General features: G+C 52.1%; 1 protein-coding gene across 5 annotated transcripts; it reads left to right on the plus strand.

The window, feature by feature from the left end:
- Positions 1-1328: 1328 nt before the first annotated feature.
- LDB1 (LIM domain binding 1) lies at positions 1329-14649 on the plus strand. 5 transcript variants are annotated; one of them, XM_079137926.1, is made up of 11 exons: positions 1329-1741; positions 10671-10773; positions 10904-10948; positions 11027-11102; positions 11203-11305; positions 11459-11631; positions 12120-12242; positions 12473-12556; positions 12651-12774; positions 12982-13124; positions 13841-14649. In XM_079137926.1, exons 1-11 carry the CDS (start codon positions 1717-1719, stop codon positions 14069-14071), a joined length of 1230 nt encoding a protein of 409 aa, XP_078994052.1. In that variant the 5' UTR covers positions 1329-1716; the 3' UTR covers positions 14072-14649. The 5 variants fall into 5 exon arrangements, with proteins under 5 accessions (XP_078994052.1, XP_078994051.1, XP_078994054.1 ...); XM_079137925.1 differs by having other exon boundaries at positions 1330-1741; positions 12982-13130; XM_079137928.1 differs by having other exon boundaries at positions 1716-1741; positions 10887-10948; positions 12982-13130.
- Positions 14650-17566: the final 2917 nt, after the last annotated feature.

A 17566-nucleotide genomic window follows, 5' to 3' on the forward strand; every position in this document is an offset into this window, starting at 1 on the left:
AAAATCTAAGGTGGAGAGAAAATATATCATAAACTCTTCAGCCTCCACATCTGTAACCCTCCCCGAAGTCAGTCAAGTCAGCGGTACAGATTCTGAGCCAGAGTAAGGAAACCAAACAGCCTTCTCAAACAATCCCTCTCTAAGTAACAAAAGAGGGGACCTTCTTCCCCAGTCTGGGCCAAATGCCCTAAGGAGGAGACACTAGCCCAGGTCCCCAGCGTCTACCCTTGGAACCCACCCTGAAGCTAGCAGCTAGGGACCCCCAGGAACTCTCTCCTCCAGAGAGCTCCTTTCCCCTCTCTTCTCCTGGTTAAAAGGTATTTCCTGTTTATGAGGCAGCTAGGGCTGGGCTTTTGGGGAAGGGATGAAGATGGAACCCCTCCCCTAGCAGGGTTGGGTAGGGGAGTCCTTGAGGAGTCCTTTAAGGTTGGGAGACTCCTCCCTAGAAAAGTATTTTACATTGAAACACACAGAGACTCTGCCCCTATGGGTAGGTGGCACTGGAGGGGTCAGCTTCCTGTTCCCAGTCTCTGAAGCCCTCGAAAGAGAGCAGCTTTCACGCAGGGGGCGGAGGGCGGGGAGAGAAGGCGCCGAGGCTGGATAGAGAAAGGGGGAAGGGAAGTCTTGACTGGTGCGTCAGAGCCTCCAAAGAGGGGAAAGATGGCCTGCGTGTCACCCCTCCCCGGTCCAACCTAGTGGTCATCCCGCAGCCCCCTCCCCCAGTAAAACATGAATCCCAGACCCTCAGGCGAGGAAGGGCGGAGAACCCACTTAATTAACCCTTTCAGTTCTAGTCCCAACTGGTTTAGCAGGCTAGGGAGGGTTAATTTGCAGAGGGGGTGAATTGAGAGGTTGCTACAAAAATTAGGATAGTACTTTTCCCAAGCAGGTTGGGGTGGGCACGCAACAAGGGGTCTCACACCGGCGGGGGTCAGCAGTCCCTTTCCTCTCTCGGAGCGCGGCCCCGGGTGGAAAGAAAGCTACACCTCACAGCCCACCCTGGCTCCGCCTTCCCCAGTCTAGGCTCCCGCTCCGGCTCAGCTCCACTCCCAACCCGGCGGTACCCGGAGGACCGACACCAAGTGCGAGGCTTCGCCTCCTACCGCTCCCCCTCGCCCTCCCTTTCTGGGGTGTCTGCCTCCGTCTCCTTTTTTTAAAAGCTGCGTCACATGCAAGATCCCTTGAACGCTCCCGGGCCTTAGCAGCCCGCCCGCCGCGCGGCGCACGCACGTCGTCGCTCGCTCCGCGTTCGCCTAGGTCACTTTGACACGGCTCTCCCCTCCCACTAGCAGGACAATTAGCATATTAATAAAGCCCGGCCCAGCCAGGCTGGGGCTGGAGAGCCGGCGCCTGCGAGAGGCAGAGCGCGAGCGCGAGGGCGAGGGGGGCGAGCGGCGGCGGCGGCGGGAGCGCACAGACACGCACACGCACACGCGCACACACCGACACACACTCCGGGGACGCACACCCGCGCGCACACACGCAGAGGCAGCTCGCCTTCCTGCCTGGCTTCCTTCCTGTCTGCTTGGCGCCTGACAGGCCCCTTGCTGCAGCCAGGGGCCGCCCGCACCGGGCCGAGGCCGGGCCGAGGCCGGGCCGGGCCGGCTGCGAGGGCAGCGGGGGCCGCGGGCGGCGGCAGCGGCTCATGCCCGGCCTGTCCCTGCGAGGGGCGGGCACCGTGACTCGGCTGGGCCCCCAGCGGCGGGCGATGTGAAGATGTCAGTGGGCTGTGCCTGTCCTGGTGAGTGGGTTACGCGGCCGCCTGGCCCCTCCCTTCCTTACCTTCCCTGTGGGCCCCTTACCCCTTGTTTGGGGAGAACTTGCGTGGGGGCCATCGAAGACATGGGGGTGTCGGGAGCTGTTAAGGGGTAAGCGGGGCCTCAGGCCGGGAAAAGGCTTTCTCAGCTGTGTAAATGCGCAGCAGCCCAGAGGCGCGGGGAGGGGGCGCTGGGGTTAGCTTCTGTGTGTGGTTTTTGGGTTTTGGGGGAGAAAGCTAATTGGGGAGGGGCTGGGGGGGACTGAAATTCCCAGAATTCCAGGGTGTTAGCCAATCAGAAGTGACTCTGGACTTTTGACCCCCCTCAGGTCATCATAGAGTTATGATTGGCTGTTTTGGGTTGCCCCCCCCTTCTTTGCTGCCTATTTCCTTTTACATATCCTATGACACCCACCCCTTAGCTGTTTCTGAGGGTGCTGTTTGAGGGGAGGGATTGATTGGGGCCTATCTTGCCCCCCTCCAACTTTTCTTGCCTGTTGCCAGGGAAGGTTGATGCTCCTGAGGGACAGGAGGTACTCCTAGTGGGTGCCGGATAATTAGACTCTTGGGTCTGGTATCTTTGCCTTAGTGGAAGGGAGAATGTGGCAGTCCCAGGAAAGCTAGGAAAATAGAGTGATTTGCATAGAGTTGAGTTTGGGGGAGTAATTCTTAACCCCTAAAGTGAGAACTTGATAGAGGACCAAGGCTCAACTCAGATCACTACCTCCCCAAAACACACGTCAGCTCTTGCCAGGGACAGCCTGTGTCTGTTTTTTCCTGGGGGTGTAGGGGTAGGCACAGCCTCAACTGCCAGGAGGAAAAAGAAGAGCCATGTGACTGGAGAAGTAGTCTACACAGGGCCTTAGAACACTATCTCCATCCCCAGGACTCTGGGTCTTCAAATTGGCCCTCCTGTCTCAAGCTGGAGTCAGCTTTTTCCTGGAAGTCAGTGCCACTGAATCTAGCATGGTTTGGACCCTTTGCCTTGTTCTCTGGGAGATCCACACTTTACAACTGGACGACCCCCACCCCCAAGCACAAACACACACACACACACACTCCCCCCACAAGAGGAGCTGCCAGTGCAGAAGTTTCCTTGGAAATGATGTGACCCGGGCCAAACTGAGTTGGGTTTGGTACACACCTAAAGTGCCCGCTAAGGTTGACATTTAAGGGGAATGGGACGCACTGGAAGAACTAGGAGAGACTGAGGATTGTGGAATATCTGATTATGGGAACTCTTGGCTCCTGCAGAGGGTGGGGGAGAGGAGGAAAGGGAAGACCTTGCCAAACTGGAATCCTGCCTGGAGCCATCATCCTTCCTCCTACCAGCTTGGTGTGCATGTTTGTATTTGTGTTTTCTCCCTGTACTGGGTACCCCAGTTCAGATCCATCCATGCTCCAGGCCCACCCCAGGGCTGTGACCCTCCTTCAACACACAAAAGCAGAGCAGAAACTAAGGTTCTGAACAAACAAGCTAAAGGGTTGAGTCTTAAATTTTGATTCTTTGTTAGTACAAGTAGTAAGGTAGGAAATGTGTGTGGTGGGGTTGTCAGACAGGAGGTAGATAGGAGGCCTGAAGTTGGGGAAGAGTGCCTGAGTCCAGTGGAAGGAGAAAGTTTCCCCCTTGGTCTTTGTGAGTAGCAGGGGGACAGGAAAAGTCCCATGCCTGGCAGGGGTTTGGGGGAGGTACAAAGGGAGAAGTCAACTTCAGTCAGTGCCCCAAAAGGCAAGTTCCTTTTGTGTGTCTGGTGGCCTGGCCGATGGAGTAGGGCAAAACATGGCTGACAGTAGATGGAGTGGGGCAAAACATGGCTGACAGGAGGGAGTCTTCTTCCTATTTGTGAATGTGGATGGAGGTTAGACTTCAAGGAGAACCATGTGGGGAGGGGCTTGAGAGTGACCTGGAGATGGAGAATGGTAGGAATTGGGGTGAGAGAGGGAACTAAGCTTGCATGGGTGGATGGGAGAGCACATCCTTCAACACAGGAGCATCCTGGCAGCAGGAGGCAGTTCAGGCCCAAAGACCCCCACCACCACCTTAAGCAGCCCTGGGGTGAGGGCCCAGGCGCCCTGGCAGGCTTCCTGCTGCCTGCCTCCCTGTCTGTCTGAGTCTCTCCTTTGTGCTCTGCTGTCTCCGGGCTCCTCCTCCTCCTCCAGCCCAGCAGAGACAGCACATGCCCCACACATGTGACTGAAGGAAGCCAGAGCACGCAGACCCACACATATGCACATGCGGAAACACCACAAGATACACACGTATACACACTCCAGTTCCCTTAGTACTGTTGGAGTAGGGAACAGCTTCTGGGACTGAAATAGCCAGAAGCAGGGACAAGCCCTGCTAAAGGGCATCTCCCTGGGCAGGATGCTGAGGCAGCCAGGCCTGTCTGGGGCAGCATGTGGCTCAGAAGGGTTAAGGCAGGGAGGAATAGGGGGAGGGGAGGAGGCAGCAGTGGTGGCGGCTGGGAGCCAGGAGAGGAGGATGGCAGAGCGCCAGGCCAACGGGAGGCCGGGCACAGACAAAGGAAGGGGGGCAGACACATTGGAGGCCTGGGTCAGGGGCCTGGGCAGGGGGCAGTGCTGGTACCTCTCATCCTGTGGGCTGGGGCCTGGCTCCTGTCCTTTTGAGTCCCCCTCCAAGAGGAATACTACCCAGCTTCTCTTCATCATCACCTTTGTCATTCTTTACTGCTCCCCCCACCACCAATTTTAGAGCCTTTTAACTCAGACTTGCTCCCTTTAGCTGGACCTCTTGGACCTCTTCTGCCCTGTGCGTGGGGGTAAGGGTAGGGGGTAGTGGCAGAACAGGAGCAGACTTGCTAGAGAAGGGGAACTAAGACAGAGCCTGTTTTGAACGATATGCCATAGTCTTGATGTGTCTTAGCATTTATGGGCCCTTCCCCACAGTGAGAGGGGAGACCCAAGTGGCTGCTTTCTGAGGAGACATTCTGGGTGTGGGTTCTGATCTATGGACTGGGCACAGAAGCTAGAGCACTTACCCCTTCCCTTTCCCCATGTGGACAGTCATTTGAGGCCTGGAGGGGGAAGGGAGTAGGAATGGCTGCAATGCCCCAAGGCTCAGCTTGTTTCAAGTGGGGTTAGAAGTCCAGGGTTCCAAGTTAGGCCTTCCTATCTCACTGTGGTTTATTCAAGTTAGGATTTTTTTTTTTTTTTTTTTGGCGGTACTGGGGATCGAACTCAGGGCCTTGTGCTTACCAGGTAAGCACTCTACCAGCTGAGCTATCTCCCCAGCCCTTCAAGTTAGGATTTTGATAGTGTGTGCATGTGTGCTGTAAGGATCGCTCTAGGTACTGCCTGTCAGAGCATTTTGGAAGTTTAAAGGAAGGAAACAATGGCACACACCTGAAATCCCAGCCACTCAGGAGGATTAGGCAGGAGGATCCCAAATTCAAAGCCAGCCTCATCAACTTAGTGAGACCCTGTCACAAAATAAAAGGGCTGTGGATGTGGCTCAGTGGTTAAGAGACCCTGGGTTCAGTCTCTGGTACCAAATAAATAAATAAATAAATAAATAAGGCAGGATACTAATGACAGGAATTGTCCTGTCAGTAAGGGAGGAATGTGGCTACTCTAGAATAGGATTGGAAGTCAGCAGGGATGTCTTAAGTTCAGGTGGTAGGCTGTATGTCAAAGGGTCTGACCAAATGTTAATAGATTTTATGTTTGTGAAAGCTAGAGCATATCATATGACCAGGCTACAATAGGGAATGGTGTGCAGATTTCAGAGAACCCGTTTATGATGTAAGTGCCTGCATGACAAATGATCATTAAAATGGGTACAGTGTTACACGCCTGTGATCCCAGCAGCTTGGGAGGCTGAGGCAGGAGGATTGGGAGTTCAAAGCCAGCCTCAGCAACTTAGTGAGGCCCTAAGTAACTCAGTGAGACCCTATCTCTAAAATAATATAAAAAAAGGGCTGGGGATGTGGCTTAGTGATTAAGTGCCCTTAGATTCAATCCCCAGTACCCGCCCCTCAAAAAAAAAAAAAAACAAAAAAAAAAACAAAAAAAACACAACCCTGAAGCCCCCTCCCCCAACACGTGCCAGCTGCTGTGTATGTGATAGTCACAGGTTTAAGGGGTATAACACAGTTTTGGTGTGTATATTGGAGTCAGACTATATATGTATCTGCATATCTGTGTCCAGGGTTTTGGTATATTTAGGGTTTAAGGTGTATTTAACCTGTCATACACACTTTAACCTGTCAGTGTGTATCAGGTACTGATTTATGTGAAAGTGGGAAATGTTATTTATGTGTGGAGGATGTTCACAGAGCCAGGTAAAATATTACTGCAGTCAACCAGTGTGTATGTCATGAGAAATCCTGTCCTTGAGATTATGTGTGAATGTAGTTGGGGAAAATGGGAAGTAGAGAAGACATTCAAATTGCAAAGTATGAAAGTAGGATCTCCCCCTCTCTCACTGAATGTGTGTGTGTGTGTGTGTGTGTGTGTGTGTGTGTGTGTGAGAGAGAGAGAGAGAGAGAGAGAGAGAGAGAGAGAAAGAAAGAGAGAGAGAGTGACTTTTTCCTAATCCTATCTGTCTAGGTAGTAGGGCCAAATGGCTACCCAAGTTTCAGAAGTATCTCCTTCCTTAGGATACCTCCTGTAGAACTAGAAAACAGGGTCTACCCCCACTAAACACATACCTTTTTTAATCTGGGATGGTGGGGAGGATTCAGCAACCTCTTCTGGAGACACTTAGATGAGCAAATTTGCCTTCCCTAGCTCCTGACAATGCCTCTTTCTCTAGCACCCATGTGGGGAAGGGGGCTTCCTGTTAAGGGATCTAAGCCAGGGCTTGGAACTTATCTGGGTTGGGTGCAGGGAAGCCTAGAAGTGTCCTGCTTCCTCCAATCAGTGTGTACAGGCTGAAGTCAGAATGTGTCTCTGTCAAAAATAACCCCCTGGGGCCTCCCCCAGCTGCTCGGGGATTTCACCCTAGGAGCCCAGGGTGGAAGCCCAGGTCAGTCTTCAATCTGAGAGATCACAGGGGCGAGCAAGAGAGATTTGGGGGAGGTTTGGCAGGCAGGTTGAAAATATTGAAAGTCTGTAGAGAGGCCAGCATCCTCCATCCATGTCTGAAGCCTTGGCATCCCTGCCCACTCCTGAGAACCACGCCTGGGCTGGTGGGGTGCATTTTGCTGCTGGCCCCCCAGGCCTCCCCTCCATCCAAGTCTTTCCCGGCCGGGTCGGTTCCGTCCCCAGTCTCCCGATCTCCGTCTCTCTTTTGTTTTTCTCAGCAGTCCCTCCTCCCTCCCTCCTCTCTCTTCCTCCTCGCTCTCAGGGAGGGGGCGGGGCCGGCGGGGCAGCTCCACCCTCCGCCCGCCCTGGGGCCTCATTCGGAGAGAGGCTCGGAGAGCGAGCGGGGAGGAGGGAGGAGGAGGGAGAGAGAGAAAGGGAGAAAGGAAGGATCCGGCGGGCGCTGCGTGTGTCTGAGTGTGCGAGTGTGAGTGAGTGTGAGTGCCGGGCTCTGCCTCTCCTGCTTCCCCCAGCAGAGGGGCTGGGTGACCCGGGGAGGGCGGGCGGGCTGCTTGGAGGCAGAGGCAGCGAGAGGCGGCGGCGGGGAAAGCCGAGGAGGAGGAGGAGGAGAGAGGAAAGAGCGGAGCAGCCATTGTTGAGGGAAACCTTGCAAACAAAGAAGGCTCCGGACTCCCTGCGGCCCCCCGCCCCCCAGGCCGGCCCCCTGGCCCCCGGCCCCTGGCCCAGTGGCCATTGTAACTTTCCCCCGGGGCTGTGGCCGCCACGGGGCTGGCAAAGGCTGTGCGTGCGCGTCTTTGTGCGGCCGGCGGAGTGGAGCTCCCAGCCAGGCCCGCCTGTCCCACTCGGGACATGAGCGGCTGAAGTTGGTCCCACCTCAGTCCTCACCCCTGCCTGGGACCCTCTGGGCTTCCAGACGCTCCCCGCACCTCTCCTGGCCCCCTCAGTTCTCCCAGGTAAGTGTGGGCACCCTGCGAGCTTGTTGGGGGTGGGCGCAAGGCCCTCTGTCTGGCCCAGGCCTGGTATGCTGGCAGGGGGAGAGGTGCCCCAGCTCAGAGAGGCCAGGGCTGCTGGCCTGCTGACCTGCGGTCAGCCCCCAAAGGGAGGGGGCCTGCTCTCGGGTCATACTGGTTTCCATGGGAATGCCCCGCTGGAGGTACCCTTACAGCCCCAGGATGCGACTTCCATTCTGAGAAAACTTTGCTAGTTCTGGACTCTTATCCTCTCCTCCTTCCTAAAGGCTCCCAGTTTGCTGGGAGTTGGGTATCAGAGTTCAGGGCCGGATGACACATTCCCTTCACCCCCACCTTTCTCCCTCTACCCCTGCTGCTGGGGACAGGCAGCAACAGAGACAGATGGTCTGGGCGATGGTCCCTCCCCTTCTCTCACTCCCATCCCCTTGTGCTGGGTCTACTGGGAGTTGTTGGGGCTCTGGAGAGGTGCTGAATTTGTTGTGTCCATTCACTGGAGGTGTAAATAGAGGCTCCAGAGTAATGAGCTTTAGCTCCTCAGACTATTACCCAACTCCAGACAATGCCTGTTCTTTCTCTAGAGAGAGAGAAACTAAGGCTCTGAGGTTTTTTTGAAATTTGAGTGGAACCCAGGTGTTCTGCTCCCCTTCTCTGCAGGTTCTTGAACTGATGCATTTCATGTCGTACTGAAACTAAGGGGGCAGGGGTAATTCCGCTTTTGAGGAAAGGATGACCTAGTTAGGAGATGAGGGGCAGTCCTGAGAATTTAGACTCTTGGGTTCATTGTCCAGGCCCTGGTATCTGGTGGTTTCATGAGCCTAGTCTTCCTATGTGGTCTTAGTTTACCTGGCTGTGGAGTTAAGTCTTGGGGGCTGGGTAGGGACTCTTCTGGAAACATGGACTTTGTGCAACACTGGCATGCAGAGGCAGTGTGTGCTATATTTGTATCATGTGGATGTGGCCCATGAGAGCTCTCATGGGATGAGGGCCTGTTGTGGGCACCCTGATCCTCCCTGGGGCTGCTGGGTTCCAGCCTTGGTAGGCATGTTGGGGCGAGTTGAGGGTGGAAGCCTGCTAGGCAGGATGAAGGCACATGTGTGTGAAGGCACACACAGGTTCTGACTCTTGGCACTTTCAGGGACTGTGCATCCTGGGCCCCTCTGGGACCCTCCTTTGCCCACATTGTGAGGAGGGGTCCCTGGGGAAAGAATTAAATGACACATGTTGGCACAGGATCTTTCTTTGTCTCTTCCCCCTAAGGAACAAAAGTTTTGTATTTAAATTGGGGAGGGGTCTTAGATTCAGTCAATACAGCTACCTTTCCAAGTGTCATCAAGTTTTGAGGACCTAAGATAGTGAATATGACCAGGGCTAGAATCTTTGGGGCTATGCCTCAGTTTCACTTTTAATGAGGAGGGGAAGAACAGAGTTGCATGGTTACCTGGCTCCTGCCCAACTACAAATTTAACACTTAAAGTCAGAAAATAGTAATGCCAGGAACTGTTAATGCTGCTAGATGAGGTAGAAGAGTGGCTACCATGTGTACATGCCCAGATATACAAGAGACCTCTTTTTTTCTAGTTATCATTTACTCCTACACTGAGCCTTCTGGAACCCAGGCTCCTTCCCTGGTCTCCTGTATTCCATTCCTAAGTAGTGTGGAGGCTCATCTGCCTCCCTCCCCGACTGCAAGTCTCAAGAGAAAAGGAGTTGAGGCTTTGGGTGTCTTCTTAGTAGACAGTATACTACCCATGGTGGGTGTGGGTGTGGGGGCTGGGCTGATAAGGAGTGGCTGTTGGGGGGAGGCAGAAGGCCCAACTGATTATCTGGTGGGTAGCACTGAACAGGCACTCCCCCCCTTATCTTTCTATTCCCTGCCCTCCTGAGATCCTGGGGGTGGAGGAGGGGCAGAGTTCCCAAAAGTCCATTCTCCCCTCAGTCTTGGTCTCTAGAGGGTAATAAAGGGATCAGATCATAGAAATAGCATAGGATATGGAAATCAGAATGTCTGGGCTCACGTCCTAGCTCATTACTGTCCTTATGATCTTGGCAAGTACCTTTGAGCCTTCAGTTGCCTCATCTGTAGAATGGGAATGTTACTGTTATCCCTACGACCTCGATAGGGTGTTGTGATGATTGGATGAAACGATGCAGATAAAAAGGGAGTTATCAAAATTAAATTCTACTGTTTTTTTTTTTTTTTCCCCCCCCCAATAGTGGAGGATTGAACTCAGGGCTTTGCTATTGAGCTACTTCCCTAACCCTTATTTTTTATTTTAAGACAGTGTCACTAAATTGCATAGGCTTGCCTCAAATTTGATTTAATCTGGAATTTAATATGTAGATATTTTCTTATTCTGATATTGACATTTCTTCCCAGCTTCAGTTCCTCTTCTGCTGTTCAGGTGTTAGCCAAATGAAGAAATGGTGTCCTGAGCATGGGCTGGGATTAGGGCCGAATACACCCAGTTTCTTTATTTTAGGGCCTTCTTGTTTTTCCTTTTCTTTTTGTACTGAGATTAAACCCAGGGGTGCTTTATCACTATCTACATCCCCAGGCCTTTTTTTATTTTTTATTTTAGACAGGACCTGCTAAGTTGCTGAGGCTGGCCTTGAACTTGGGATCCTCCTCCCTCAGCTTCCTAAGTTACTAGGACTACAGACATCTGCCATGGTGCCAGGCTGAACCCAGGTCATCTTGTACGCTAGGCAAACACTCTACCAGTGAGCTATACCCCAGCCTCCCCGTTTCTTAATTAAACAAGGCTGGAGCCAGATTAACATGATAGATGCTCCCTAGAGTAATCCCTACACCAGTTCACTATTCGTGGTAACCTGGCCGGGGAGCCCCAAAAAACAGTCCCTGTCCATATGGTCCAGCAGACTTCCAGGACATCTCCCAGAAGTAGTTCAAGGGACTCTTCTTTTCTCTCTCTTAGGTTGTTCCTCAAAGTCATTCAAGCTGTACTCACCGAAGGAGCCCCCGAACGGCAACGCCTTCCCTCCCTTTCATCCCGGCACCATGCTGGATCGGGATGTGGGGTGAGTCCCTTGCCAAATTCCTAACCCTTCTTCAGATGGGAGCCTGCCTAGAAAGGGGAGGGAGTGGATACCCCCCACTCAGTAATTCCTGTCTTCCACCCCCATTCTCATAGCCTCTTCCCTTACACAGCCCAACTCCCATGTACCCACCTACATACCTGGAGCCTGGGATTGGGTAAGTAGAGTTTAACAGGAAGGGAGCAGTGGGGGATAGAATGGCTCTGCTCCTATTGATTTCCCTTCACTTCCCCAGGAGGCACACACCATATGGTAACCAAACCGACTACAGAATATTTGAGCTTAACAAACGGCTTCAGAACTGGACAGAGGTATGACAAAGGGAAGAGAGACTTAGAGTGGAAGGTCCATCTGGGCACCCCTGGAATATCTTATGACACATACACACACACCCCTCCCTGTGCTCCCTAGGAGTGTGACAATCTCTGGTGGGATGCTTTCACGACTGAGTTCTTTGAGGATGATGCCATGTTGACCATCACTTTCTGCCTGGAGGATGGACCAAAGAGATACAGTGAGTGGTTGTCTGGGGGTCTTGCTGTAAGAATGTTTATCTCCTATGTAGTTCTAAGGTCGGGAAATGCCAAGGAGTCTATCTTGGCAGGGGAGGCATCTTCCTGATCTTTTTTGAGGTCCCTCAGTCCTGAAGTTTGTCCCATCTCTACAGCCATTGGCCGGACCTTGATCCCACGCTACTTCCGCAGCATTTTTGAGGGGGGTGCTACGGAGCTGTATTATGTGCTTAAGCACCCCAAGGAGGCATTCCACAGCAACTTTGTGTCTCTCGACTGTGACCAGGGCAGCATGGTGACCCAGCACGGCAAACCCATGTTTACCCAGGTCAGCAACCAGTAGGATGTGGGACACTGGGGTATTTGGGTTTGATTTCCTCTTTTCCAACATGTACTCACAGCTATTCCCTAGGGAGGCATAATGGAAATGGCAAAAATAAGAAGGGAATGCAGGCATGCTGCAGGATCCAACAACAAACATTTATCTGCTATGCTTATGACATTTTTGGGGGCCCCAAAGTTAAACAGTGAATAAAAGCCTGCCCTCATAGAGCTTGTAGTAGATGGGTACATCACTGGCTGTGTGGGATGAGGATCTGTTATGCTTTCTTACTGTGTGATTGTGTGTGTGTGTATACGTGAAGGCCAGGTGTGGTATGTATATGGGATGGGGGTGCTGTGACAGTTATGCACCCAGATTTATGGAGGTAACAGAAGTGTATATAATGGGAGAGTTGTGAACAAACAGGAGAACTGTAACAGGCACATTTTCTTGTATATGGGGATGGGACAAGGTTGTGACAAACCTGTCCCCAGGTGTGTGTGGAGGGCCGGTTGTACCTGGAATTCATGTTTGATGACATGATGCGGATAAAGACGTGGCACTTCAGCATTCGGCAGCACCGAGAGCTCATCCCCCGGAGCATCCTTGCCATGCATGTGAGTTATGGGCAGGACGAGATGCAAGGGGGAGAGTAGGCAACAGGAAGGGTGGAACAGGGTCTGCCATGTCCTGGCTGTGGCCTTAGAGGGTGAGAGTTTTTTTACCTTAAGAAAATGTGTTTAATACTAGCCCCTCTTTTCTCTCAGGAGTGTCACAATACCCAGATGATAGAACCAGTGAGCAGATGCAGCCCCAAAACCAGTATTCTTGTCTTTCTCCCCTCTAGGCCCAGGACCCCCAGATGTTGGATCAGCTCTCTAAAAATATCACCCGGTGTGGGTTATCCAATTCCACTCTCAACTACCTCCGAGTGAGTCTCTGATCATCCTATTTCTGCCTCATCCATTTGATCTGGGTTCTATGTCTTTTTTTCCCTGATGAGCTACTTTCTGGTCTGCTCCCAGCTCTGTGTGATACTTGAGCCCATGCAGGAGCTCATGTCCCGCCACAAGACTTACAGCCTCAGCCCCCGAGACTGCCTCAAGACCTGCCTTTTCCAGAAGTGGCAGCGCATGGTAGCACCCCCTGGTGAGTAGCTTGTACCTGCTCTTACCAGGACCTGACACAAGTCCCTAAGACTATCTTTATCTCTTTATGAAGTTCCCTCTGGTCCTTCCTTGCTCTTGAGTCTACAAGAATGGGAATAGTGTTGGCTCAGTCTCCTGAGTAGCCAGAACAGAGGACAGAGGCCCCCCAGGAGCCCTCTCCCACCTGAGTCTCCTTTCCCTGACACAGCGGAGCCTGCACGGCAGCAGCCCAGCAAACGGCGGAAAAGGAAGATGTCAGGGGGCAGCACTATGAGTTCGGGGGGTGGCAACACCAACAACAGCAACAGTAAGAAGAAGAGCCCAGCCAGCACCTTCGCCCTCTCCAGCCAGGTACCTGTAAGCATCTCGGCTTTCTTCTCTCTTCTGGGCTGCCCCACCACTCACCCTTGACCCCTGTCCAAGCTTGAGCTCACTAGCAGGCATAGAGGCAAAGATATTTTTACCATGTATTCTGCCAGCATGAGCTGACTCCTTTCACTGATGAGAAAATCCTTGCAGGCACATGCATGATGGTGATCACACAGACTCAGCCACAGACAGGCACATAGAACATAAAGGAATGGAGACAGCCTTGAAAATGTGGACATTCAGGGCAGACAACTTGGGACACATACCATCAGAAATGCACACACTCACACTGATAGAGGGATACACAGACTTGAATGTTTGCAGATCTAAAATACATATGCACATGTACACACACATTTCCCTCCCTCATGTTTTTGATCTGCTTCCTCTTACATGTTGACAAAAGTTTAGAAGCCCCCTTAAATTCTGGGGGAGATGAATTAGGAAGCTAGGGGATTGATGTTTCTTCCGGAATCTAATGGATATGGGCTGAAGGCTTTGATGCTCTGGTGTCCTTCAGTGGGAAGGATTCCAGGAGCTGAGGGTGTCAGAGGAGTTGGGATTTTAAACTTGGGTTTGAGGAGGGGGTGGGGCGTGTTGAACTTCCAGGGTGGGCATGGGGGTTCTGGGGGTATCTGCTGCCCTGGGTCGGGCGAGCCCCTGCCCCGATTATGTTTGGGGACCTCCGCCACTCTCAGGATGTGATGGTGGTGGGGGAGCCCACCCTGATGGGCGGGGAGTTCGGGGACGAGGACGAGAGGCTCATCACCCGGCTGGAGAACACCCAGTTTGACGCGGCCAACGGCATTGACGACGAGGACAGCTTTAACAACTCCCCTGCACTGGGCGCCAACAGCCCTTGGAACAGCAAGCCTCCGTCCAGCCAAGAAAGCAAATCGGAGAACCCCACGTCACAGGCCTCCCAATAAAGGCTCTGCCATGGTCACCCAGTGCTCTGCCTGCCTGCCCCACCCCTCATAGCCCCAGGGAGCAGAAGACAGAAGAGACTGAGCATCTAAAATGGGCAGCCTCCATCCACCCACTTCAGGGAGGAACTGGACTCGCTGGGGGCAGGTGCCAAGATGTGCCCCGCAGTGACCCTGGGCTGGGCCTGGCCCCTGCAGAGCCTTTTGGGGGAAGGGGTTACTCATGTGGATGCCTACGTGGACCCTGGACCTCTGAGGAATGTCTTGACCATCCCCCCCAGGGCATTGGCCTCCATCTTCACCCCAAGTTCTGGGTTCTCCATTCTCCTGGCTTAATTTCCTTCAAGCCTGGGGTTGTTCGTACCCACAGCCCTTAGGGGTTAAGGTCATGGGGCTTGGTTGAATGCCCCTTCCCCTAGGTGGCTGGTATTAGAGGGGTAAAGCTCTGGGCTCCTTGTCCCTTCTGCCACTTATCCCAGCTCCAAGTTTTTTAAAAAATAATATTATTAAAAATAAGTTTTAAAAAAAAATCACTCATTTTCCCCCTCTTCCCCTTATTAAAGTCCAGCTACCTCCCTCCTGGTAGATGGGAGACCCTAGGGCCTAGGTGGGGGTGAGAGTGGGAGTGGAGGTATGCGTACCATTTTATATAGTTCAAGAGCTTCAGACCAAGGAGACACTTTGCCATCTCTCATCCCTTTTCCTCTGGGGTGTCTGGAGTTGGGGAAGGCATGCCATGGGTGGGGGTGGGGCATTGATGGCCACATCATCATTTGCGACAACCCCCTGCTGTTATCTGTCTCCCCATCCTCCAAGACTCTAGCCTGCCCTCCAGTGCTTATGCCTCCCTCTGTCCCACCCCACCCCCATCCCATGGTGTGTATATTCCACTAGAGCAGCTGATTTGGATGGGGAGGGGGGAGGCCCCCTCCCTCAGGGAGTATGGAGGGAAGGGAGCAGCCTTGTTTGTCACTGTATTTTTTGTTTTGTCTCAGTTGGGCAGCCAGGGATGGGATAGGGGTTTCATGCACTCTCCACCAGAACCCTCTTCTCTTCCCCTTATCTCTCAAACTGCATATCTCATTCTAGCCTCCCCTCAGAGGGGAAGGAGCCATTAAGGATATCCCAGCTCAAAACCCACCAAGGAGAACCTCGGCTGTTCCCCAGCTGAGGTAGAGGGTCTTCATCTCCCAACACCTTCTCTTCCTCCTCCTCCTTCCTCATAGAAGGAAGGAGGGGGTGGCCAGGATCCTCGGCTCCAATTCACACTTGGACATGTGGAGGAGAAGGGCAAGAGTCCCAAGAAGCTAGGCTCAGCTCCTGGCTTTGCTGCCTTTTCCCGTGGCCAGTCTAGGAAGTTTCAGCACCACCTCTCTTCCCCACTCTTACCCTCTGAGTCGTAGAGTTCCCATGTCCTGTTTCCTCCACTTCAACTGCCACTTTGGGGAGGGTACCGTGTCAGGAGCTGAGGGGGAAGGGGTGAGGAAGGTGGATGTCCCACCCCAACTGTAATGCCTTTTTTTTTTTTTTTTTTTTTCTTTTTTTTCTTTTTTTTTTTTTTTTTTTTTTTGGGCCATTTGAGTCATGTATGGTACCAATCAATAAACAGACTTTTTGGTTTGAGAGTGTCCTGGTTGATCATTGATGCCTATTAATGACTTACTTCAAAATAGTCTTTCCTATCCTTGCAGTTCCTAAGACCAGTTATTGAGAGAAAGGGTATGAACAGGATTCATTTTCCCTCTCTCCCTTCTCACATTTTCCCTCAATCTTCTGGAGTTGTTTCCCTGAGTCATGCCTATCCTTTACCCCAAACCCAAATTTGTCCCCAGGTATCCCAGCTTGGCCCCATCTTCCTCAGAAGCTAACTTCACTCCTGCCCTCCCAACTGTTGTCCCTTACCATAGCCGTCAAGAGGTTGCCAGACAGGTGGACTTCCTGAAGCAGAGTTCCTGGGATAGAACCCAGGGTTAGACTGTTGAGGGAAGGGTGGGGGAAGTGATCCTTGCCTAGAAGATTGTTTTCCTTGTTGGAAGATCTTGGAGTGATTATTGTGCCTGGAAGTTGCCTTCCTATTTTCTCTGAGATTTTTCTATCCCTACCCACCCTCCAGCCTAGCAGTCAATCTGAGATCTAAACTAGTACCCTGGTGCTGAGGTCCCTGGATAGGAGATTAAGAGGGACAGGATTGTTTGCTACGCTAATTTTGAATGGGGTGCTGAGGGAGGAGGATACCTAGATGGTGGGAGAAATAGATCCCTTTTCAGACTCCAGCAGGTGGCTACTCTCCAACTCCCCTCTCTCCATCCTTAAAGACCATTAAGGCTAGGCATGGTGGTGCATGCCTGTAATCCCAGCTACTCTGGAGGCTAAAGTAGGAGGATAGGAATGTCTAGACTTGCCTGGGCAACTTAGTAGACTATCTCAAGAAAATAAAAATGTGGGTCCCTAGTGCTGGAAAAAAAAAAAAAAAAAAAAGCATTGCCAAGATAGGGGGACCCTATAGTAGGTTAGAGATAGAATCTTAGTATCCTAGCATCCATTAAGTCCCCTATCCAGTATCCCTCATTTTCATCCCAGGCAGGTGGCTGAGGCTTTAGACCATTCTATCGCTAAGGTCTCTGGATCTGAAGTAGATCCTGATAGATCTGCACCTCCACCTCACATCCCCATCTGGTGGGAGCACACTAGAGGAAACGACTGCCTGGCTATCCCTCCACCCTCTAATCTGTACAGTTAACTTGGTCCTATCCAGCAGCTAGCCCACCTTCTCATAGCCTCAGTGCATCCAAACCCAAAGAACTACATTTTTACATTCATCCTCCTTTGTAAACCTGGCCTGACAATGACATTGATCAGCCAACTGCTACCACCAACTCACCCCAAGAGTGCCAGGTAACACTGCAGTGGGTCCATGTCTGACATTGGGAGCACATCTGGACTTTTGGCCTGAATGTGTGCCACTGTATGTATGTACATAACTACTGAGCTGGGAGAGGGCCTGCTCTCACGTAAGGGAGGGGTATGCATGTGAAAATGTTTATGTAGGACTGGGGATATAACTCAGTTGGTAGAATGCTTGCTTTGCAAGCACAAGGCTGTGGGTTCAATCCCCAACACCAAAAAAAAAAAAAAAAAAAAAAAGTATACATGGGCATGCCTATGTATGTTTATGTAGCTGTTGAATTTATTCAATCAGTGTTCATTAAGCTCTCTGTACATATACCAGGCCTAATTCTAGATGCTGGGGATATAATATTGAACACAGGAAGAGAAAATATGACTGCTGGGTGGTGAGTGAAGGCCATAACTACAAGAGGATGCATTGTTTAACGCATTGTTTGGCAGTCAGGCTGTGTTGGGTTATTGGCTGCTGGAGCAGTAGTTGTGTGACTTAGCTGGGCATTTCCAGGTTCACATCCTGTATGTGTGTTTATGGGGGGTGGTCATGGGAAAAGGTAGATTGCCAAGCCCAGACCCTGCCTTGTTTGAGGGAGG

This window comes from Sciurus vulgaris, assembly GCF_902686455.1.
Source record: "Sciurus vulgaris genome assembly, chromosome: 4".
Classification (NCBI taxonomy): Eukaryota; Metazoa; Chordata; class Mammalia; order Rodentia; family Sciuridae; genus Sciurus; species Sciurus vulgaris.